Source organism: Manacus candei, unplaced genomic scaffold (assembly GCF_025592945.1).
Source record: "Manacus candei isolate 608988 ecotype Guabito, Panama unplaced genomic scaffold, ASM2559294v1 h1tg000024l, whole genome shotgun sequence".
NCBI lineage: Eukaryota > Metazoa > Chordata > Aves > Passeriformes > Pipridae > Manacus > Manacus candei.
In genome coordinates this window covers 7,463,589-7,488,597 of record NW_026138072.1, presented here as the reverse complement: position 1 = coordinate 7,488,597, position 25,009 = coordinate 7,463,589, and the positions used below count along the sequence as shown (strand labels likewise).

Genomic DNA, 25,009 nt, shown 5'->3' with positions numbered 1-25,009 from the left:
ACAAAGTGGATTATCAGCCAAAGACTCTGCTGGTTGTGGCTCAGTCTTTGAAAAGGAGTAATACAGCAAATCTGGCCCAGTTATCTGCAGTCATGAGCAGAGTTGTGTGTCCCTGCAATACAGGGCATGCTGTAAACAGGCAAGTTGTTTCCCAGTTAGTAGGGAACTGAAAACTAAAACTGAAATATCTATGGTCACCCAGAGGTAGCCATTTAATAGAGAAAATGGTGACTGTCTTTGCTATTTTAACACTAGGCAAACTAGTGTTAAAGACTCTAATCAACAGCGTCTTGTATTTCTTAGCTGCCATGTTGGTAATTAGCTCCCTTAGTTAGTTTTGACAGTATTTTACTTAAGGCTTTCCTATGTATAAAATCTGTAACCATAGAATTCAATTTTAAAATATTGTATAAATTTAGGACCAGCTTCCTAAAATGAGGGAATAAGTCCATACAGGAAAAAAATTAATTAGAACTCTATCCTGACTATCTAATAAAATGCAGAGCAACCAACATGAACAGGTATTTTAAAGAATGCAATTTACCTGTTACATTAGATACATCAACAGATTAAACCAGTAAAACCACAACTATCCAGACAAAAAAGTAAATAACTTTATTTATAATATATCCGCAAGATAAACTGACACAAATTGAAGGAGATGCAACCATATGGTAATAAGAGGTAGGAGAGATACAGAAATGGTAGAGAAGCTGCATTATGCCAGTATGCCTTTTTGTAACCATGAAACAGTTTATTCTAAGTTGCACACAATTCTTTCTCAGTATGAGTGATTTTACTTTGTACTTGTTACAAGACTAGAAGTGCAAACTGAAACAATTTCTAAACTGAATATTTCATTAGGTATCTTTCAGACACAGTTAGACAAATATACTCCCACGCAAGCAGATTACAGGAGTTTACAGTTTAGTGCAAAATATCTTCTCTTTCTTATATGCTGATATAAAACCAATTAGGTGTAAATCCATATTTGCTCAGTTAAATGATAAACTGCAATTGACGTTAAATTAAAGAAATTTGCAGGGATTGTGGTTTAGCAAGATGAAAAGTTCAGTAACTACACAGGAAAAGATTCCTTCTTCACCCTGTGATTAAGACATGTTGCGTGACAGAAACAATCTAGCCTATTCAAGGAAAAGTAGACTTTAGCATAAATGCTCTCTCTGTTCCTGGATTCAATGGAAAAGCACGTAATGAGAGCTCCTGTTACTGGTTTCACTGGTTTTTGTCTAGGCTATAAAGCCCTTTTTGTTAATATACAAAAAACAAAGATTGTTTACTAGTGGCAGTATGTTTGTGGCAGTTGAAGCACGTTTCTGAAGCGTTAGCTAATACCATCAACATTTTAATAAATACTCTGTATTATCTCTACTGGAGTAAACCCTAAACATGACAGTATTGTAGCATGTGAAATGTTACAACTCTATGAAGATGATTTCAAGAGTAGTTTTCCAGGTAACTAATCAATGCTTAATTCCATTTAACCTTGGGGATTATTCTTCCATAAATCCAGTGAGCTACAGAGCTTGTACTTGACAGTACAACTTCTACGGCCACTTTGAATAGTAATATAGTCTGTCGTTCTTAAGGAACTCTCAAGAAGTTCTTGACATTCTTTCTGTCTTAAAGTAAAAAGGTAACTGACTACATCAAGATTGCTGTCACAAAGTAAGGATAAATTGAGTTTGTAGAGAGATACTGGCAGTGCTGTCCAGTCCACTTTGGATGTATTGGTTCCCCCTATCAAAGTTAGTGAAACACACTTTTGAGCCGTTGAAGATATGAAAGAGAGAACTACAATGAACTGTGAAGTTAAGGAGGATATATGCTAGGAGCAGTGCTTCTCTCCTGACACAACATACTACTCCAAGTAATGTACAAACACTTGTACAGTGTTTGTAGCCCACCTACAGCAGCCATCAGTCTTTTCTGTAAATGGTATCCTGTCCTGCTAAATGTAACTTTAACAGTTTTCTTGGGATCTGAGCTACCTCTGAAAAAAGATCCTGTTAGGGATTTTCTTTTTTGTCAGCAGATGTTAAGCTATAAACTCTTACATGGAAATGTATTTAATGTAAAGGTTAAGTATCTCCACAGCCTCAAAAAAAAGCACCTACACCAACTTAAAGAGAGAATTAAAAAAAAAAAAATTAATGCTGTATATAGGCAAGCTCTATTCAATAAAGTATGAAACTTAAAAAAGCTATTAAGCTTTACATCTTTATTCAACAGATGCTAATATGGATTTCCTAGTTTTATGTTTTCTCCAATTCCTTTAATTTCTCAATGGATCCAGCTGCACTTTTCTCCCTGGTTTCGCAGATAAATACTCATGCCATAGATGCACACTTGTAATTTGTTAGAATCAAGTACATTACTTGTCTCCATTTGCTTCTACTTGAGGAACTCTTTTTTGAGCACAAGATCAATCAGATATAAAGTCTGAGGCTCAGGAGTTCCTGTGTATTTCTCCATTTTGGAGTCTGTTACTCTTCCACATACCTTCTTCCAGACTAACTGGCCAACAGAGAGATCACTTTGTCTTAGAAATCAAAGCAGGCTCCTCAAATTGGCTCGGATATACAAAGAGGAAGCCTCCCTAGAGTAAGAACAAGTGTTTGAAACAGAAAGCAATGTTAACAGTAAGCAGAGTAAAAAAAGTTAACATCATAAAAGTACAGAAGAGCAGTGGTCTCTGAAAGAGTAAGATTAACTGAGCAAGAAAAGCCAGGTTAGGAAGAGAAATACTACAGAGTGGAAAAACCACGACAATATAACCATCATTTTATGTGTACTTATACTTAAAAAAAATCCCCAATTGTTTAAGCCAGTGCTTTACCACACAGGAATAGAAAAAGAATCCTTCTAAGGCAGTTCTTTTTTAAATAAATTTTCAGTACTAGTTATTTGTATAGTCACAGGCTCAGTTTTAGCTTATAACAGTTAAGAATTTTAAGCTTATGCTAAATACTGCATACATAATGTAATACAGCTTGCCATGCCTAGGAACATAGTGCCGTAATGCTGACCTCCAGGGCTACCATCATTATGTGAGGGTGTATGTGGCAGTAGAAAAGCCTAAAACTTCCTAAAACTTTCCTTTCCCAAGCCAAGTTTCACTTTGATTTCTGTGTATTATCCTACACAGAGTTATTGTCTTCTCTTTCTCTACGATTTTTGGTACTCCTTCATATGGAATCATCTCTCTCCCTCCTGCCCAGTAAAGTAGAAAATTATGTTACTCATGATGGCCCCTTTACAGGCTTAAAGAAACAGACTTCTAAAGCATTAGTGTTAGGTATGATCTAAGGGCACAGCAAATGGGCCTGTTGTTTCAATATCTGACAGAGGACAGCCATCACGGTTCTCATTGTAAGAAGTGCCTTTTACAGCAGCATTTTAGAATTAAGTTGTTATGCAAGATCAGCCCACTGCAAAACTCCTTCCCCCTCAATAGCCCTGGAGATCATTCTAATGCACATATTGAAATGACTTGGACTTGAGGATTTTAATAAACCACCTATTCAGTGTATTAATTTTCAGAGGAGTAACTAGACATAAACGCTATGTTCCAAGTTATGTGCAAGAGATCTGTTTAACAGATTTATTCTTGTTTGCAAACACACACAAAGAATTTTCTGTCTTCTATTCAAGCAGAAGAGTTACAATGGTGCTTTTGCTACTAACTATGGTATGCATTCTGGGGTTGTATATCATTCCAATTCACATGCCTCCTTGAAGTCAGGAATGCTCTTCAGTGCTGCCGCTCAAATATCTGCTCCGGATATGATTTCTCAGTTGCTCTATGAGCTCAGGGTTCTGTTGCTGTATCTGCTGTGCAAACTGCTGCCCCCTGTGTTGAAGTGAAATCAGCAAGTGAAAGCAGCATTTGTAAGAAAACAGGCTATCCCGATACAGCTGAAAGGTGCATTACACTGGAGTTAAGACTAAAGATGACTTGATTTATAGTATCAAGGTATTTGTAGTATTATGACTTTATCTGGTTAAAGTGTCTCCAAACAGGATTATCATGAAATATTTATTTTCATTCTTTAGCACTTCTACTTGATAACATAGAGGAAAAGGTATTACCTTACACAGTAAAACAACACATCTGCTCCAGTGATTTGTTCCCTTCTTTTTGAGAGGATTTATTCTAATTGTTTAAAATAACTACTCTTAGAGTTGAAGTGCAACCTTATGTTAGCTTTCTAGAAATACAGTGTGCAGCTGCCAGCTTCTACTTGTGAACGAGATGTCATTAGTAGAAAGTAAGCATACTATTACATCCTTATGTCTTGTATGACTGAAGTAATATCAGTAATCTCTGTAACAGTTGTAGCTTAAAAGTTAAATTAATAGGTGACATTAACTCCATGTAAAAAGTAAGTATAACACTGGTTTACTAGAAAAAAAACAAGTAAGTAAAAAAATACTACTTCACAAATAGCCTGGCTTGGCTTCTCTGTAATTTCTGCATTTTGCCCAAGCAGCAAATTATCAAGACAACTTTAAACCACAGTGCAGGTTGAAGAAAAGCCACCATTTTCATATATCTCTGTGTTTTTTGTGAAAATAGCATTTGGTTTTTGCAGTGGCACATCCCTGTCTGTGATGTAAATTATAAATTACTACTGCCCTGAAAGGGCAAAACTTAGAAATAGTTAGAAGTGTGCTAGAATGCTGAAACAAAGTAAAATTGTATTCCTTTAAGAGAACTTGGCATATAAGCAAACTGCATGCTTTTGTGGAGACCTTCCAGATGGATTTTATCATCACTGTACTAGAAAAGCCTTAGGTTCTGGTTTTTGTAAAGGTACTCTTCATTATACTGAGTTCTCTGAAACCTTCCTCGTCTAAATGGAGGGATGCCAGAGCAGAACCTATGACGTGTTAAGTAAATCTGTAGCTTTTCTAATGATTGTCTGGGTAGTCAATTTATCCACACAATTTGAAAACACATGTAGGAGTACTTAAAGATATAAAGGAATATTTTTAATAAGTGGCATTAGAAGGTAACAGTGTATGAGAACTAGAAAGTGAAACTGAGCAGTTCAGTCATTCTAATTGATGGAAATGTACAAAGCAAACAAACAAAATTGTGGGAAACAAGTCTTAAGAGTTGTCAGTTTTAATAACAAATAGGCATACAGTGGGACTAGGCCACAGTATAAGTGGCTTGACACTATCCCTTTTAAATAGATGTTGCAGTGATCCTACTACAACTGTAACAGATAAAACTATGCAGTTCTTACTTACGCATGAATCAGGCTAGACAAATCTGACAGGCCACCAACCCCGGCAGCAGGGCCACCAATGGCATTGGACATCATCCCCGACATCCTGGAACAGTTAGCACAGTGTTGGCATTGAGGTGGGCAGGGACCTTTATAGTAAGCAGTAAACCCTAGTTCTTTTTTGAATTGCTGGGAGGAAATAGGCTGCAAGCAGAAGAAACTACAGTAGTTTTATTTACACTAAGTAAAAATAAAATTAGCTTTTCAGAATACAGTACTATACATTTTTCCTCTTATTAATTCAAACCTCTAAAGACATTTGTTGTAATTGCACTCCATTTTAATACTTACAGTTGTTGAACTTGAGGATTTTGCATTAAGCTTGCTGCCTAGAATAGACAACATATAGCTGAAATTATAACACATTTACTGCTTAGGTATCACTTAGAAAAGTGTGGGGAACAAAAAAACCAAAAAAACCCCACATGCTGTATTCTGTTTTATTACAAAATTAAGCTAAGTTTATGTCTTCTGCAAAAGGAATCACTACAGGAATGTATTTCAAGGATATGAAGCTGGGACAATTTGTTACATGTTGGCTAAAAAATAGTGGTTACAGATTCAGATGTGAAAATATGACAGGAAGCCAGTAAAAATAAAAACCTAAGTACCAGAAAACTAAAAAAACCCAAACAGCCAGCACTGAAAACTTTCAAGGACAAAGATTTCCTACTAGGCTTTTTGAAGAAAAGTTTGTATTTTGTTGCTTTCCTGCCTGGATAAATTAAATTCGCAACTATTATTACTACTAGGTATTAACAGTTGAGATTATGGCCATAATACATGGTGAAGTAAGCAGTGTGTGGACTTCCTTTGTAGCACAGTTTTGTGGTAACATGTATCTTCTGTGGTAATAGTGTCTCTTCCTACTTTGTAGTAAACATGAGTTATTTAAATTTCTCATTCAAAGATACCTCTAAAATTATACTGTGTTTACCATAGTGTAAAGGTGTCTATGGACAGATGCTATAGAATAAACAATGTGATATTTTAATTAGTAACATAATTCCTGCAGAAATCAGTGTCTGGATGAATACACCACCAACAGGCACAACAGAGTACCTTCTTATTCACTGTCTTACTAAAGGTACTACAAACCCCAGATATATCCAGTATTCATTTTATTGATCAATATATTGCCATATATAGATATCTCAAAAGTAAATCAACTTTTTTCTCTAGTTAACAGTTGGATATAAAATGCCAAATTCAGGCCAATGCTATGGTTAATATAGAATTCTGGTTTAGTTTCTGCTATCAGTAGTAAGGCTGATCTAGCTTAGGGGCCCAAAATGGAGGCTACAAGCCTCTTAAGTCAGACAGTGAGGCGATTTTTCCCTTAAAAACAAAACAAATAAGTACACGTCAGGAAGATAAGTCGTTCATTCCTGAATAAATGCACCGTGTTCTAGGCATGTGACCAGGCATCTTCTGCAAATGATGCAAAAAATCCTTTCCCCCAAGTTAGCTCCATACTGAAGAGTATCTTGTTGATTCTAAACAGACACAGACTGAGTACATCATGTGACCAGTGAAGTGGTACACAGAGTTCCAGTGCAATTTCATCACAAATGCCATCAGAGAACTCGCTCACTTCTTCCTTACATACCATTTCTATTATTTGGACCATGGGAGCTGGTTTTGGCTGGGGTAGAGTTAACTATCTTCACAGTAGGGGACTGTGGTTTGGATTTGTGCTGAACACAGAGGTTGATAAGAAGGAGATGATTTTGTTATTGCTAAGCAGGGCTTACAAAGAGCCAAGGCCTTTTCTGTTTTTTGTGCTGCCTCACTAGTGAGGGGGTTGGGGGTGCACGGGAGGCTGGGAAGAGGGACAGCCAGGACAGGTAACCCCAGCTGACCAAAGGGATATTCCAGACATCATGATCAGTATATAAAGCTGGGGGGAAGAAGGAGGAAGGGGGGGTACATTTGGAGTGATGGTGTTTGTCTTCCCAAGTAACCATTACACATGATGGAGCCCTGCTTTCCTGGGGATGGCTGAACACCTGCCTGCCCATGGAAAGCAGTGAATTAATTCCTCAGTTTTCTTTGCTTAGGTGCAGGGGTTTGCCTTCCCTATTAAACTTTCTGTATCTCAATGCACAAATTTTCCAGCTTTCACCCTTCTGATTCTCTCCTTGATCCTGCTGATGGGGGAGTGAGCAAGCAGCTGCATGGGACTTGGCTGCTGAGTGGCTGTGAAACCACACCACCAGATGTATGGATCTTTTTTGAATACAGTGCACTTCTACACAAAAGCATCGATTGCCATGTCCTGTTCCAGTGAAGCTACCCAAGGGCTAGTAAAGTTTTAACTGTGTTCTCAAAGGATGTAAGTTGGTTGGTTGGGGTTTTTTGGGGGGGATGGAGGAGAGAGGTTGCATTTCTTTTTCTCCAAATTCCATTCTACAAAGTTCACTAATTCCATTTAGCTAAGAAAGCTAAATTGTACTGGAAGTAAAGGAATGCACTATATGTTATTTATATTTGTTGTCTGAACACTTGAGGATGTGAGGGATTATTTGAAACAGTAAGAACAGAAAGGTCTCAAGGTAGTTCTCCCCAAGAGTTACTTTAGTCCTTGTATTCATTGTTAACTGCTTTGTGAAGAATAGAAGAAATTTTCATCATGCCATCGACAAGTGTTTTACTATCAAGCCATCTACAAAAACAGCACAGCTAACCTATGTATGTTGTAAGATAGAATCCATTGGAAATAAGACAGGCACTACAGGAGATTTATACTTCACTTCTTGTTTTAAGTGTAAAATTACATAGAAAAGTTGAAATTCAGTGTAATACAACCATTGCTATAATAGTAATTAAAACTGCTTGGCTCATTAAACAAGAGCTTTTCTTAAAAATTCATTTTTAAAAACAAGATAATGTCAAGCTTGAGATATACTCACCATACTAATGAAGGCAGGATTGTTTATCAAGCTTGCCATGTCAAAACTCAATCCAGTTCCAGTCTACAAACAAATTGCAATCGAAGGTAAGTTTATCTAAAAACTCCCAGTTAAAACTGTTGTAAATAAAGAGATGCAGAGCTAACTTACAGGACTGGACACGTCTCTCAGTTTCTGTTCTGCTATTTTCAAATTTGACTTATAAGAGTCATTCTCTGGATCAAGATCCAGTGCTTTTTGGTAACTGGTAACTGCTTCTTCATATTTATTCACTGAGGTCAGAGCCAACCTAATGTGAAGTAAAGAAATCCTGGGTAGAACATAAATGACCATCAAAATATATAATGATACATTTTCTGTTCTAAGTGAAACAGTATCTCACAACTGATTTTTTAGCTTGACCACTAAATTAAAACAAGTTTTGCTACTGTGGTACTACTGCTTAGTGTAAGCACTTGTTTTTGCAGAAAAGATGATCCCTCAAGAACTCATCTTGCGTTGTCTATTTCATATATATATATGCAAGTTTCATGAAGAATTCCTTGGCATCATCTAGTGATTTAGTCTCTATTTTGAGAGTACAAGCTGGATCCAGCATCTGTGACTTTTTGCATAAGCTCCGTAATTCCTCCAAGTGTTTCTTCCAGTCCTTTTGATCCAAGAGTTATTTAGAAACGTACATGGGCAAGTTGGGCAAAGATAGTCCAGTCACTATCACTAACATGTCTTCTGCAACTTCAAGAAAACAAATACTGGACCCACCAGTTTCGGCATAATGGATTTTTGTCTCAGGATCAGTGCAAAGGTTCTCCTTAAGCCTCTTGTACTTCAACAGTTGACAAATTAGTTAAATGGCATAGTAATAAGATGCTGTAAGAGAGCCTTGTATCAGGGAAGCCTGCTTAATATTTTGAAAAAGACTCTTCTCCAGCAGTTCATGAGAATACAGGACAGATCTACTTTTTAAAACAGAATTGTTTTCAAATTCGATTACTACATTTAAAACATCTTTCTTTGAACTGTTCCAGATGTCCATCTGGCTGTGGTTTCAATTCTATGCTCTACTGTATATTTTCAGTTTATACTGACCAAAAACCTAAACTGATCTTTTCCACCTTTTGTAAAAAATCTGTGTAAGCCACATTCAGCTATTTAGTACTCTAGTCCCCTCTTTTGATATGTGCTGAGCTAGAAATACTGGAGTGGTAAGCCTGTGCTTACCCAATAACAAACCTTAGTCTTTTGTCTCAGGCAAGCAAGTTCAATGTGTTAAATACATCAGTGACAGCCATCACTCTCAGTAAAAGTGTGAAACGCCAGGAGTTTCCAGTATTGCTCCTGGAGGAATCCATACAATATTAGTGTCTGCTTTCTTAACACAGTTATCCTCATAAAAAACATTCTCCCTTTTTGGCCCATTAACTTGCCAAAATAGTTTCTGACCAGACAAGAAATGCAATCCGTTATTTCTGTGATGCAATAGTGCTTTTTACAGAAAAAGTATTTTAGAGCATTTTACAGAGAGAGTTTCTTGGAATACAGTACAAGTCAGAACAGTAGGCAACCATTTCTTTGCTCACAATTCCTACCCAGACAGGTGCTTTTTCAGGGTCATGCTGGAAGTATCGCTTTAAATTGATACTCCCACTTTAAAATGGCTCCCATCTCTGAATACTTCTGCATCTTTCTGTGACATATAAGGAATTTCTGTCAAATCCTGAGAAAAACTGATATGCCTGCGTAATATTGTCAGAAAACGGATCTTCTTCAGTTGAGAAGGTTTCTGCACTTGGGAGTTTTTTTTACTAAACATCATTCAGCCTATGCCATGTTTATGCCATGTTTACTCATCTGCTGAGCTAAGCAATTACTTGTAGCTCAAAATATGTCCTCTATTAAAACAGACAAACAAAAAAGAGAAGCTTGATTGCCTGAGAATGGTCCCACCTATACTGTGTATCAAAGGAACACTAGTCTTACACCCAAAACTCTAAAATAACCTCCAGTGTCTAATTAATCCAGCCTGTAGCTTCCCTCCCTATCACTGAAGTCAAGGGATCTTGGGTTGTGCTGTATGAAGAAACGATCTAAAGAGAATTGAATAGAACAAAACCAATTCAACAACCAATTCAGCCTAAAATTTCCAAATCAATTAATCATCTCAAAAGCTACTTAGTCTATGTTTGTATTAGTAAAATAAACTGTATCATGGAAAGTTTTCAAGTGATAGAATTCCATCGTATTTTATGTTAAAATAAATGTTCCTGGCATGGTTTTGTCCCAGATCAACATGCATTATCACAAAGAATTTTGGGGCATGGTTCAGAATTTAACACAGACCAGTGCAGTTTAGTAATAGGTCATTTGGATGTGGCCACTCCATACTGCAAAATAGATTTTAATAACATGGACATGAGCCATTTTGTGCCAACTGACCCAACAAACAATCCTAAGCATTTTTTAATTTACTGGTATAGAAAAAAACTCAAAAGCCATATGCAGCATTCAGCCCAGAACCACAGTGTGTTCAATGACTGAAAAAGAAAAGCTACACATCTTGGAAGAATGGCCCTTCACTCAAGTCAGCAGCCTATTCAGAGCATTCCTGACATTCTTTTCAGATAACCCACTGCCTCAAAAGGCTATACAGTTAATCTCTCAGATACTACTGAGAAAAATTACCAAAGAGACATAGCTTAGTCTTGCTAAAATATTTGCATCTAAAGATCTCTTAAACAGAAAAATTAAGTCTCTACTCTTGCTAGTGAGAAGTCCCAGTGCTGTTCTCTAGCAGCATCATTAGCAGATCCACCATTCCAACTGCAGGATTTTGATTACTCATAACTAGGTTGGAGGTAGAGAAAACCCATCATGACTTTCTAAACTGAACTTGCAAAGTTGATAAATTGAAAGAAAAATATTGAAAACTGTTGAAATCTGATAAAAATGCTGATATCAAAAATATATAAAAAGAGCTGACAGCCTGATAAGGGTCATCCTCAGAAAATTGCTAGACTTTCAGAACAAGAATGTCAGATAAGCAAAACAACCTGGCTCCACTTATTTCAGAAAATTGATGGTGATTTACATCTCGGGTTTTAGTGTTTACTCAGATTTGTATTAGCTTACCCCATTCTTCCATATGCTTTGCTGTACTTTGGATCTATTGCTATAGCATTCTCACAGTCCTTTATTGCTTCCCTGTAGTTGCTGAGCTTACTGTGAGCAGCAGCCCTAAGAAAAAGATGGTAAAGAGAGAGCTTTGTCAAAAAAAAACCCCAAACCAACAATAAAAGAAAAAACCCCAAGCTTAGACACTCACATTAGTCTTAACTGACTTTTCATTCACTATTTAGATAATCCTTACCTTTCCTCAATTAAGTAGAGTGAGCAAATGTTATAAGTATGTGTGTAAGTGCATTGCTAGACTATGGTTTTGGAGAACACGCACTCACCTTTGAGGACACATAGGACAAATAATTCTAAGGAACAGTTTTAGATCCAGTAGATGACTATGCACGAAATAAATCATAAAACCTATTACAAGAAGTGAAACTCTCAAGTAATACTTTACATAAAATCCTTGTTTAAGGAAGAGTATTGTATAAAATTGGCATTTTCCAGCAAGAAGTAGAGTTTTACAGGTATTCAAAGGAATGCTGTGATTTTTCCCTGCTCAGTTTTTTAGAAGTCAACTCATGCTTGCAGGTAACTTGGAATACCATTTCTCAATAACCTCTGAATTACTAAATTACAATTGCATTTCTGTACTAGAGAAATACTGAATGTTGCAGATGTTAATATAATAAGATTAAAGACTTGGCCAAATTAAAAAGGACACATTAATAATCAAAACTTCCTCAGTCTGAAAGGTCTCAAATTTGTTCTTTCTTGGTTTAAAACACTATAGTAGAAATAAAGCCTTTTTCTTTTTCACTAGGATTCCTTTCTCCTGCGATTACCTCCAAACTGCACGATTTTTTCTGACTTGGATTAAAATGTCTTCAAAATGGGACTATTACCTATTTTAAATATTTGGACTGTTTAACATTTGTCACACTCCACAGATGCCAGTGGAGATTTACAAATAAAATGGTACAGTACTTAATCTTGCATATGTTTGAACGGAAAATGTTTTTTCCATGTTCACAAAAAAAATTATACAGCCAGTTAAAATTTCAAGGGCATCTCAGCTTTCTTTTTCTCACTGCTGTGAGTAAAAAGAAATACCATTGAAGGCAGTATGTCTCCATGGCTCCCAAACAAGGTCAATAAAGATAAGGCCTATATTTACGCAAGTACCACATCACCCACAAAATTCCAAGCATCTTATGTTTTCTTTTAAGTAATTACATACAACACTGTGCTGATCAACATCAAGACTCATTTTAGCCCTCACAAATGTGATAGGTGACGATGAAACACACAGAGTAAAGTATTTCTACTTTTGCCAATTACAGATTTGGTGCTTAAGCCCATTCTCCTGAGGAAACTCCCAGAGATGGGAAGCTTTTCAATCTGGTCTTAATTTCCATTTTATACCTGGATTCACTAATGTGATGAGTTTTCCCACGGAAAATAGATGATTTACACTTTGAACTGCTGTCTTAAGTATGTAAAATATTAACAAACCACACATTTCCTTTCCTTTTACATTTGCCTCAAAACACTGAATCTTTCATTTTTATTTATCATGAACCAAACTCTGGAGTAATGGAAACACTGCTCTTAAACTAGAATATTTCAATGGGTACACTGCCACAAGGTCAGATTGACAGCACTTAAGTTAATATATCCTAAATCCTTAAATTAATAATGGAGGCACTCTGGAGGGAGGCTCATTCCAGCAGGGCTCACAGATGAGACTGCCTTTGCTCTTAGGCTGGTCTTCCAGGCAGCAGAAACGTACTGCTGCAACTAGGTTAACATGCACTGCCCGGCTCATCTGCATTTTATAGCGAAACCACAAAAGCAGCATTGTTATTTTTCAACAGGTCACACATTAAAATGCTGAGTATTTATAAAATGCATGAAATCTCATGGTATTCCCACAGTGATGATTTTTTTCCTCAGAGAGAGCCAGCACTAGGGGAGATACAGATGGCACCTGTACCTACACCACCAGAAAAAAAAAAAAAGGCTTTTACTACTCTCAACAGACTGGAAATCACAGCCTATGTTATGATTTAATGTAGACAACCTAACTCACAAAACCTGATCTCAAACGTTACCAGGCATTTTAAAGCCCATATTACACCTTTAACTGATACAGAGATGCTGAATGAGCTCACTTTAACTTCAGATATTTTTCAAATCTAACCAAATAAATTCTGAATACTGAAGTTTTCTAGCCTTGTGTTGCTCTGACCTACTTCACAATTTATCTTTAAAATAATGTTAATCAAGTTCAGGAATGAAAGGTGTGTATCATTTTGATTTTACCTGTTGCAGTAATAGACTGCATTGTTTGGATCCAGTTGTATAGCCCTAGTGTAACAATCCACTGCAGCACCATAATTTTCTTCTTTCATATGATTGTTACCTGAAATAAATTATAAATAGTTAGAAGATATGGTGCTCTGTATGAAAGAAATAGAGCAGCTACCTTACAGCACCTCTATAAGGGAATTATGACTGCCTTTTTTGAGATACATTCTTTTAAACAGAATTGGCAGGGAATAATGAAATAAAAATATCTGTCTGTAAAGTTTATTATGTACACTGTAGTCCACCACATAAACCATCCTCTTCTCACCTTGGTATTTCACACTTTCCAGTTAGTTTCTGCTGTTAAGCAAAGATCACTTCATTGAGAACTGTAATTGTAATTGCAGTTCCACTCTAGTATAGACTCAGTCTTAACTGTCTTTGCAAGCCTCATAATCCAGTAGGCTACATTAATTTCTTAATTTCATTTTCTTGTATGTACCAAAAACTTGCTTGTACCTATATAACATGAAAAATCAAACAACAGCAAAACTAAGCACATAAGTCCCACTTTTGTGATACCATGTAGTTAATTGAATAAGGTAATGAAAAGTATGTATAGCACCAGCAATCTAAAATGACTCAAAGGTAAAAGTTCTCACCAGCAAAGCTCAGAACTTCTACTCTAAAACAAAGTTTCACATTTCCTACTTTTTAAGTCCATCAGAAAAAACCCCCAGAAACATTTATATAACTTCTCTACAGACAGAAAATTCTGCAGTAAGCTCTTTCAAAACAAAAGACACTTCACACATTCTTTTGTCCCCAACACAGGGCAGTCTTTCTAGTTTCTGTCTTTCCTAACGACACAGAAGTAAAGTAAAAATCCTAGTTCAGAGTGCCTCAGTTTACAATGGTCCCTGGGTCCTGCAATTATCGATTTTTGGCCTGCTAGATCCTACAGAAGCCTTGGTTTCTCATAAATGTCAAGAAATTGTCAGGAAAACTATAGACTTCCACTGACTTCCTTGTATTTTGGCAAAACATTTGAACCTTATCCTAAAACAAAGAGGAGAAGGAACAGGTCAGTAGGTTACTACTGATGCAGATAACTGCAAAAGCAAAGGCTGCAAAAGTTCAGTCAGCGCAACTGAGTCTCTGACAGAAAGCAAAAGACTGTGGAGCAAGCAGTCCTAAGTGTTCATACTAACTGAAAACAACTGGTTTTGAGTTTCTTTTTAAACATGGAGAAAATAAACAAAAAAACCAGATTAAAGTAACTAAGTATCATCAAGGTAGTACAAAACTACCTCTTCCCAATAGTGCTATTCTTACCATAACTATAGTCACCAATCCCTTCCAGCGAGAAGGCAAACAAACTGTAATTGCATGTATACCTTTCAAATACATACAGAATGTAACAATATCTTTCTAATTTCTAGAGGCCCACTATCTACACAGCTTTCCTTTGTTCTAAGGTAAAGATCTGTACACTAAATCCTGTTGTCAGATAAAAAATTTGCAAGTTAGCTGCACTCAACAAAATTGCCACAGTTAACGTTCCTTTAAAACAAAACTGCCATCAGTGACCACAAACGTCAGAATTTATGATACTGCTCTGAACTAAAGATGACCTGTGGTACAGAGCTAAATTTGATCTAATACCAGAGCATACTTTTCGCGCTCTCTCTCTTTCCTGCTCCAACTTGGCTAAAGGAAAACATAAAAATAGCTAGATCTACTAACTCTGCTGAGATAAGGAAAAGCAACTGTATTATTCTATTTTAACATCATACAAAGACTCTTAAGACCAAAAAACCCCACAAACGGTTATAATTTCTGAACATGTGTCCGCTACAGGGAAAATACTACTTATTGTTATAATTTATGCTGTGGTAATACACAGATCTTTTTAGGATGAGACCATCATTACACTATACAAACCTGTACAATCTGTGCTCTTACACAGCTTACATTAAGCCAAAGTGTCAAGTGATATGCAAGTGTAGGCAAGTAAATTCAAGTATTTACTAGTCTGAAGGGTACATTACATTCTGGTTTTCTAATGACCAAGAAAGACAATTTGGCTATTCGATTTTGTTTTACTATTCATTAGTTAATTTCTACAAGTATTAGGGCTGAGTTTTTGGAGCAGAGGAGGAGCAGGCTGGTGGTCACAAAGATGAGGGAAGTTATTCCATTAGTAACAACATACAGATAATATGAGGAAATCAGAGTTATAGAATTACAGTATTATAGAAGATACAGTTCAAATGGACTTCCTCGAGTTACCTAGTTCATCTCTGTAATTCAGGGCCAAAACTACTCCTCACTGAAAAGCATGATAGTGGTCAATATGCATATGAAAATGCACCATTAGAAAGCAGTAAGTTTTAATTTTATTACAGGAAATTAACCAGAGGCATTTCAAGCAGTTCTAAACTGCTTAGTAATGCCCCTGACAGCTGACACTTGAAATGGTTCATCAAAATTTAGACACTTTCAACTTTTCTCAGTAGAGCCATGGAAGTCCTTTTGTAAAACCATACAAAGACATGGATTTAAAATAGCTGGAACATCTGGAAAATGCTGACTATCCTACAGTCCAATAACCATACTGAGAGCTACAAGCGTTCTTCACTTTCCATGAGCTGACAGAAACAGACAGCAAAATGAAAAGCTAGCATGCACCACAGGTATGTTATGAGTTACAAACTAATTTTCTCTTGTGACCCGACCATGTTTGAGCTCCTTACCCTTTGAATTAAAGAGCTAATGAGCAACTTCAAGAATTAGGAAAACTTACTTTCAGAGCCAGTAATGGACTGCATTCATGACTACAGATGACCAGTTTTAAGATAAGACAGACATGGAACTCATTTTACTCACTGTCAAAAACAGCAGAACTTTTTCCACATTATTGTCCTGCAACTTTTGAGAGAGTTACATCTGCCTTGTAATTGACGTTTATTTATTTTTTCTATAAAACTCAACTATCTGAAAATTCAACAGGTTATAAAAAATGTGATTTATAAAGCTTCAATCCATAGCAATTCCTAACACTTTTCAGTGCTACCTGCTTTTTTCCCTCCCCTCTCTTCTTTTGGAAGGGAAATAATATGGATGCTTTCTTAGGTAGTATTAGTAAAGACTTCTATGGTACAGCTGCGTTTCCTCACAGAACAGCAATAACAGCTGTCAAAGGGACAATAAACAACTGGCTTGTCTGCGATTATAAAGCACACAAATGATTTCACATATGTGAAATACTAACCCCAATAAGTTCACAAGAATTTATGCATTGGTGTAAGCTTTTTACCATCACATAACCATTTCAATATAAGTAGAAACTTGAAGAATAATTCCATGGACAAACAGAGAAATCTATAATATGCCAAAAAATACCTGTTCATTCTTTAAAGCTTCTGCCAACTTCACATGTTATCCCTTACTTTTTAAGCAACCTCCAGAGTAGGGAGAGAATAAACAATATTTTCTTTGCTCCCAGATGGAGCAATCAATTAGACCTCATAAAACATAACAGTCACCAGAGAATATAAGCTGAAGTTTTTTGTGGGGTGTGTGTTGCCCAGCTGCTATACTATCACTACTCATGATAACCCAAAAATATAATAAGAGCATAAGACAGTTTATTTCTAAGTTTATTACAAACCTTCATCCTTCAGTTGGTCAGCCTTTACAACATTCTCTGGTAAAGAACCTGAGAGAGGCAGCATGTCATTCTGTATGGGAAAAAAAACAAGGGTTTTTTTTCCATTAAAATATAAACCCCAATTTTATTAAAAAGTTCTGGGCAGCATTGTGTCAACAAACAACCAGATTTTCTGTAGTGTACAGGAAGTGTGAAAGAATTAAACATCACTAACACATCCTTAGAAGAAAAAGATAGCTTGCTTTCTGCTACTGAAAAAACCTTATGGCTCACCACGTGTTTTAAGGAAGTCAAGGAGAAGATAGCTGGTATCTCTTCAGTCTTGTTTTCTTAACTCTGACTTTCCTGTTTACCATTCTGATGGTTCCTGTACTTGGGATCTCAGATAATATCTATTATTAGTACACACTTTTGATATTCCCATTTTAAGGTTAGTGTTCAAAACTGAGCAATTAAATTATTTCCAGAAAGGAGTGAGAAGCGTCAACAGACTACCAATGACACACATCAGATATTTATCTCTGGGAATTGCAAAATGCAAAAACCTTGAAGTGAGAATGAGGCATCCACTATTGAGTAATTTTCTGGAACTGTCCTTGTCTAGCTGAAATTAATTCCTCCCACTGCCCCAGAAGATTCTCATAATGCTAGCCTCTTATAGAAAATTAACTTTTCTCATGTTTTCCTTTAAGTTATCACATCATTTTACCTATAGAACACTTAAAGATTGTGTATTCAATATGAAACCTTAGCACATATTGGCAGAGTAACTCTAGAATCTAAATGAAACTCTTACCTTGTGAATAGAGTTTGTGAACATTTCTATCAAATGCTGTGGGGGTGCAAGATGAGTATCTTCCAGGTTAATCTTAAACACAGTCTCCAGACACTGAATTGCAACTTAAAAGGAAAAAAAAAAAATCACCAGTTTCTCAATAGAAGCATAACTTCACTAATTTATTTATAAAGCTGTGACTCACTTCCTTATTCAGCTAGTAAAGGCAGCTCTTTGGAATAAATCATAAAATAGAGAGGCTACCTGATCCCCATAAAATTGGCTTGCTGAAAAATATCTAAGATACACAAAATCCATAGATAGTTTGGCCATTATTTTTCAAGCAATTTAAAAATTTTATTTCAGTTCTGTGAGTCATTCAAAGCCTTTTTTTAAATTATAAAAATATAAGGATTTAACAAAAGCACAAAATACAAGCTCATAATACAACTATGCATGTGCATGTGCCACATACCCCACCTCAAAACATCACAACTACCACATATCTGAGTGGCATAACAGCTGGAAGGAAACTGCTCACCTTTACAGTAAAGAATAAAGGCAAGATACTTGTTATTCTTATCTTTTTTTGGTAACAAAATATATTCATTTGAAGACACTGTTTATTAATAAAATGCTGCATTAATCACAAACCTTTATTCTATAAAAAATATATATGCAGTATCCTTTCACATGTTCAGTTGTGTAAGGATTAAATAGCCCTCCCAAACCTGCAATAATGCAAATGCACTTACAGTAAGCAATTCTAAAAAACGGAGAGCCATATACCTAACTAAAGTTTTAAATGTACTCGCATGTTTTTAGGCAAAAGAAGGTCAATAGCAATTACTGTATACAAGTCTGGAGAGAGAGAGAGATATTCTGTTATTTACACTACTGTGACTTATATAATTATTTTCCCAATAATCTTAAGAATCTAGTAGAATGTTTTTATTAAAGTATATAATCTAAATGTTTTAGACTTAAAAGTGAGGAGGAACAAAGAAGAGTCTTTGTAAAGCCTATTTTGAACAGAAAAACAGTTTTTTTAAGTCAAGATATACAAGACAGACAACCAAGAGTATCTGAATTCAAATTAGGTATCAGTAAAAACAGATTCTTAGTATTTAAATTGACCTTCAGGCCAATGTTAATATAACAAATATATTTTGAATTCTTATTTGCATTATAATAAACCTGAACACTAACCCAAATCTAGTAAAATTCCTGAAAGTTAACAACAGTAAGGCCAGTTTGAGGAGCCTGTTTTCTATGTCACAGCTGGCAGAAAGGGTGGGGGAAGTAGATTTGTGAAATAGATAGTAAAACCTGGAAGATGTAATTTTTTAAAAAAAGGGCAACATAAAATAGAAATTATTCACAAAAAAGTAAAGTATGATAAAAAGTTAAGGTTGATAACATGTAACAATTGAATACACTGCTAAATATGCATGCAAGTTGCTCCTATAACCTCTTAAAAATTTATCAATTTGTCAGGTTCTAAATTACCCAGTAAGAGTGCTGAAGGATTTGGGTTAAACTTCTTTGTCTCCTGCTATGTAGAAAAATTTAGTTCTTTGTACAGTAAACACTGATATATGCTGGATTCTGAATTACATATTAATAGTACTTATTACCAGGCCTATCATAAAATCAGTGGAATTACACATCTCTTTTTTCCTTATATGACTTAAAAGGAAGCCTCTTGCAACAGTTTACTTACCAGTTTTCCCCACCAACTTATTTTTACCTAAAGGCACTCCCTTTTCAGAATGCCTTACATAATCTGTAGTTTTGCATAAATTTAAGATACAACCTCCTCCCTTATCTTTCTCAAAGCATTAAGTCAGTGACACCAAATCTCTATGATATAGGAGAGTTCTGCAAAATGCAGCAGTGCAAATTATGCGTAAACAAAACAATTCTGAGTATAGTATTATTACTCAGCATTTCCATTAAATAATCAGTTGTTACAGTGAACTCCCGTATTTCTCCTTTAAGTGAAAAATGGAATTTTTATTCCTTCTAATCTATCTATGATGTAATAAAATTAGGAGCTCTTATGGGATGAATCCATAGGTTAGAATAATAACCACTGGTTAACATTCAAGCCAACAACAGAAACCCACACAAAAATAAACACTGCCAAAACAGAAACTTTTCCAAATCAGAAGATGTAATAGGTTGTGACAAGATCAATAACTACTCTACTTTAATGTTACATAAAAACCTGACCCCAGTAAAGTCAAAGGAGTGAAGACTTGTTTTCGCTAGAGAAGTACCTCCGGAGGTCATGGTACCCCAATATCAAAGCAAGCACCATCCACTGCTGCAAGCTCAATATTATCAGTGAGTTGGAAAGACCTGATACTCCATGTGAGCTATTCATCTTTTCCTGTATCTGATTTCAAAGGCCAGAGTTATCTGTTCTCCTGATCAGCTCCACCATCACACACACTTTCAGAGGCCTCAGCTTGAACTGACCACCTTGCAAACCCATACAGGTCCCTGCTGAACAGCTGGGACTCACAGACACACCCACTATCTGACAATAGGAGCAACTGGGCTATGCTGGAGCCTAGCTCTGTATTCCCAATGCCGCATAGCTCCAGGATTTTTTGCCACCCTAATACAAATTGCAAGCAACATGAAGGCACGAGAGCCAACATGCAGGCTGTTGATCGCTGAATAATGCGCATGAATTGGGCTGCTGAGGCCCCTTTAGTACTCATTACCATCTTTCTTCATCTTGCATATAACCTTCCCTGTGTCATTATATGCATCACCTGCCTTCCTGTTTTGGAAACGTTGCCTTAGAGAAATTACTTGTGGTACATTGACCATAGAAGTAAGAAAAAAAAATAAATCACAGCCTTGTGCATGTTGTAGATATTTTGCTTTAAGTCCACAGAAATCGGTGCTATGAAAGAAGAAGGGAGGGGAGGGAGGGAGGAATAACTGCCATTTAAACATGGTCTAAAATATAACTTAGAAGAAGTGAAATTTCTATATCATACAAAATAGTTGAGCACTAACCACCAAGAGACCTGTATCACTGCTCTAGATCCTAGGGTATTATGTTTCTCTAGTCTACCTTCCAATCACTCTGCTTCTCAAAATAAGGCATTTTTATTCATCAAGCAAGTACAAAATTCCTTGAGGAAATTTACACTGGCATCCCTATATAACTCACACAAGCAGAATGAAGGTTGTCAACAAAAATGGAGTGTGAATACATCCTAGACTTGTATTTTCAGAAGGTCTCAATTTTATTTGCAATCTTCTAGCTCTTTTTGTTGTTTTGTGGGAAATGGGAACTGTTTGACTTACTTCTTGGCAGTCACTTAATCAGTCAGTGTTTTATCTTTTCACAGACATAACGTACCGACAAAAACTATCAGTCAAGTTTTTTAATCCCTTATGTCTCCATCTAACATTAAATACTTCAATGGGTAGGACTCGGGCTACTGCTGCTCTACATGCACTTAAAGATATTTTGCACAACTGAGTCAATTTTTCCAAATGCCTGCCTCCTACCCTCTAACACATAGCATATGGTACTGTGCTTGTGGCAGCATAGAGCTCTAAAATTAGGATTTCAGGTCTGCATTAAAATGCTAAATTTTGCATCCGTATTTAAGCACAATTGAGGTTTTATAATATTTTTTATTTAGAAAACTGAATCTTCAAAGTTGATTCCTTTATATAGGCATTGGCTAAGGTTGCTCTAAGAGACGTTATCAGGTAAAATTTCAATCATAACCCAATGTTTATCAGTTTCATTATAAAAACAAAAGGAATACTCTTCATCTCTCATTATATATGATCTTCAAAAACGTTTTCTTTCATCAGCTGAATATCATCATAATCTGATACAGGTTAAATTCATTTGATGGCTACTACTTTTCAATTGTACAAAATACTCCAGATTATTATATAAAACCAAATCTTTTAGCTTTTATTCCTTCGGAACTATCCTTTGAATAGAATGACACAAAGGTTTCTTTCTTATTTACTTTGGTGAACAGCCACAGTGTAAAACCAAGAGACACTAGAATGAACCACATCCAGGTTTATCTTTTTAAGTTTACACTTCTGAGAAGCAGGACTTGCTTTGTACCTCAGCAAAGTCTCTCCACACCTCAGATTTCACAGAATTTAGTAATCTACTGCCTGAAATTACTTACTGCACTGCTGGTCCTAGACTTCTCCCTCTTACCTCCAAATTCCTCCTCTGGTTGAATGACCAAAGACTGCTTGAAACAGTGCAGAGGTCTTTTAAAAAGATGCTATGAAATGCTCATTGCAGAATTGACTTTATTCTTTCTTTCTTAATTCCAAATTGTGATACCACCTGACATGAAGTATCCAGAAATTAGGAAAAAAGAATAAGAGCAGTGTGAAGGAGGAAGGCAGATACCATGAAGTTACAAAGACTTAATGACTGTCTATCAATAAAGGCTATCTGTCCACAGCTGTGTATGCAGACAGATGAACTTGGGTGTATAACAGAAGTTATACTGAAAATACTTACTACCATGTGCTCTTTGGAACCACTACTGAAGTGAAAAAAAAAACTCAAAGCATTTATTTTATTTTCCATGTTCTTAGGATGTCTTAGCCTTCCCTTGTAAATTACATGGAATTCTTGCAAGTACAAAACAGGAGTTCTTCCCACAAACCAAACCCAACGTATGATAATTGTTTTACTTCCTCGGTGGCAAGCAGAGCTACTAAGAGATATAAAATGCAGAAAGAAACCAAATATAAAAGAGAAAAATAATCAGCAGGCAAAAATTTGGGGGACATATACACAGGTTATTACTAGGGTCTGCATTACAGCACTGCTTAACTTAGAATCTAGAATTGTTGAGGTTAGAAAAAGACCTCTACAACTGATGTGATTCAAAGTATGTTTCTCAAAATTAAGGTAGTACACATGTAACTTTAGAATATTTTTTAAATTGAAGATGTCCTAAAATTAATAATCTCAGAAACATTAAAATCATGATCTTATTCACAGATAATATTAGATGGCAGTTTTAGTTTCGTCACTCCAGTTACTTTCTGTGATATTATATATAAAGCAATGTAACACCTGTGAGGTATTATACATATATACATACACACACATATATACATATGTATATATATATATCAGCATCTTTATCGCTTACCTTCCAAGCTTTCTTGTTCATCTGGAGTAAAAGTATCCATCTGACTCTGCTGTCTCAAGAAATGGATGACTGCATAAACCAAGCGCTTGACTGATGACATATTGAAATTGATTCAGTTTCTCCTATGTCTTAAAAACAACAGGATCTCTTATTTCAGAAAATTAATTCTTACAGTCTTCCAGTCTCCTTAGTGACCTCAGTAAGAAGTACATACAATACACAAAACCTTAAAAGCCCAATAATACGATGCCTTGAAACAAGCAGTGAAATTGTATGGATTAGGGAAAACTGCTATGATTATCTAACCTAACTATCATCAAAAAAGTACATATTTCCTCTGATTCATTACTGCAGGAAAGCTGAATCAGAATCACAGAAGGGACGCACAAAGATCATCAAGTCCAGCTCTCAAGTGAATGGCCCATCACCAAGGTTAAATTAATTTAATGACTTATTTTTCATTTATAGGGAGTTCTTTTATGGTTTTACTTTTATTTCTAAGACATATGCACTTGCAAGAAGGAGCATGTGCTGAGGTCAAAACCAATTAAAAAGCCACAGTGATAAATATAATGATATAAAGAAATATACTTCAATAAAAGGTGTTTGTTCTTTGGTGTGACATGGGTGTTATACTTTAATCAAAGATGTTCTATGGTGTTACATGGTGTTATACTTGAATAAAAGGTGTTCGTTCTTTGGTGTGACACGGGTGTTATACTTTAATAAAAGATGTTCTATGGTGTGACATGGTGTTTTACTTGAATAAAAGGTGTTCTTTCTTTGGTGTGACGTGGGTGTTATACTTTAATAAAAGATGTTCTGTGGTGTGACACGGTGCTACAGAACAGTTCATTATCACTTCGGACAAAGAAGTGGAACACTGTGACCTCAGTACACACTTGTGATTAGAGACACTACTGGCTCAGTCTGATTTCCATTTAGCATCAGCTAGGAGTTACATAACCTGGAGGACAATTTTAGTTAAAACTTTCCAAGTTATTTTTCCTTAAATCCTTTTGATTTTAAAGGGTACAACCCTGTCCAGCTATCGGGGCAAAGCAGGTTTAAAAGTGAGCATTAAATGAATGGCAAGACCAGGGTCAGCCCCTCGCTCCATTATTTTCTCCCCACAACGCGCGAGCGAATCGGTGTGCGGCCAAACCCACGCCACGCAAATCCCGCCGTGGGGACGGGGAGAGCCAGGAGGGCCGGGGGAGCACGGCCGGGGGCACCGGGGGTCCCCGGCCAGCTTCCCCCCGAGGGGGCAGCGCGGGTTCCAGCGCCCGGGCGCGCCCCCGCCGCCTCGGAGGGGGGCCGCGCTCCCGCCCCCCGCCCACCTCCGCGTTCTCCCCCGGCCCAGGGCCGCTCGCTCGGGCTCCAAGGACAGCCCCGCACCGCCCGGCACCGCGGGGACCGCGGCCGCACCGCCCGGGGTCCGATCTCCCCCCCGCCCCCGGGCTCTGCGCACCGGGGGTGCGGGGAGGCGGCGCGGAGTCCCCTCGCCCCCGCGGGGACGAGGCATCTCTCTTACCGTGCGAGAGCTGGCGAGTCCGCGCCGCCGGCGGCTGGCAGAGAGCAGGGACGCGGGGCCAGAGGAGGCGGTGGCGGAAGCGGATGCGCAGGGCGGCGGCGGAGCGGGGCTACGAGCTGCGCTCGCCGGTGGACAGAGGGCGGGGTGGCGACGGGAGCGAAGCCGGTCCTTCTTATGTTTCTTCTTCCTCCTG

The 25,009-nt window shown here is 37.0% G+C and overlaps 1 protein-coding gene across 1 annotated transcript; it reads right to left on the bottom strand.

Moving 5' to 3' along the window:
• Positions 1 to 592: 592 nt before the first annotated feature.
• SGTB (small glutamine rich tetratricopeptide repeat co-chaperone beta) lies at positions 593 to 25,004 on the bottom strand. The gene is made up of 11 exons (XM_051788426.1): positions 24,817 to 25,004; positions 23,283 to 23,410; positions 18,127 to 18,230; positions 17,331 to 17,400; positions 13,673 to 13,772; positions 11,360 to 11,464; positions 8,381 to 8,519; positions 8,231 to 8,293; positions 5,610 to 5,647; positions 5,281 to 5,364; positions 593 to 3,874 (listed from the first exon to the last, which is right to left on the bottom strand). Exons 2-11 carry the CDS (start codon positions 23,380 to 23,382, stop codon positions 3,763 to 3,765), a joined length of 915 nt encoding a protein of 304 aa, XP_051644386.1. The 5' UTR covers positions 23,383 to 23,410; positions 24,817 to 25,004; the 3' UTR covers positions 593 to 3,762.
• Between the last annotated feature and the right edge of the window lie 5 nt (positions 25,005 to 25,009).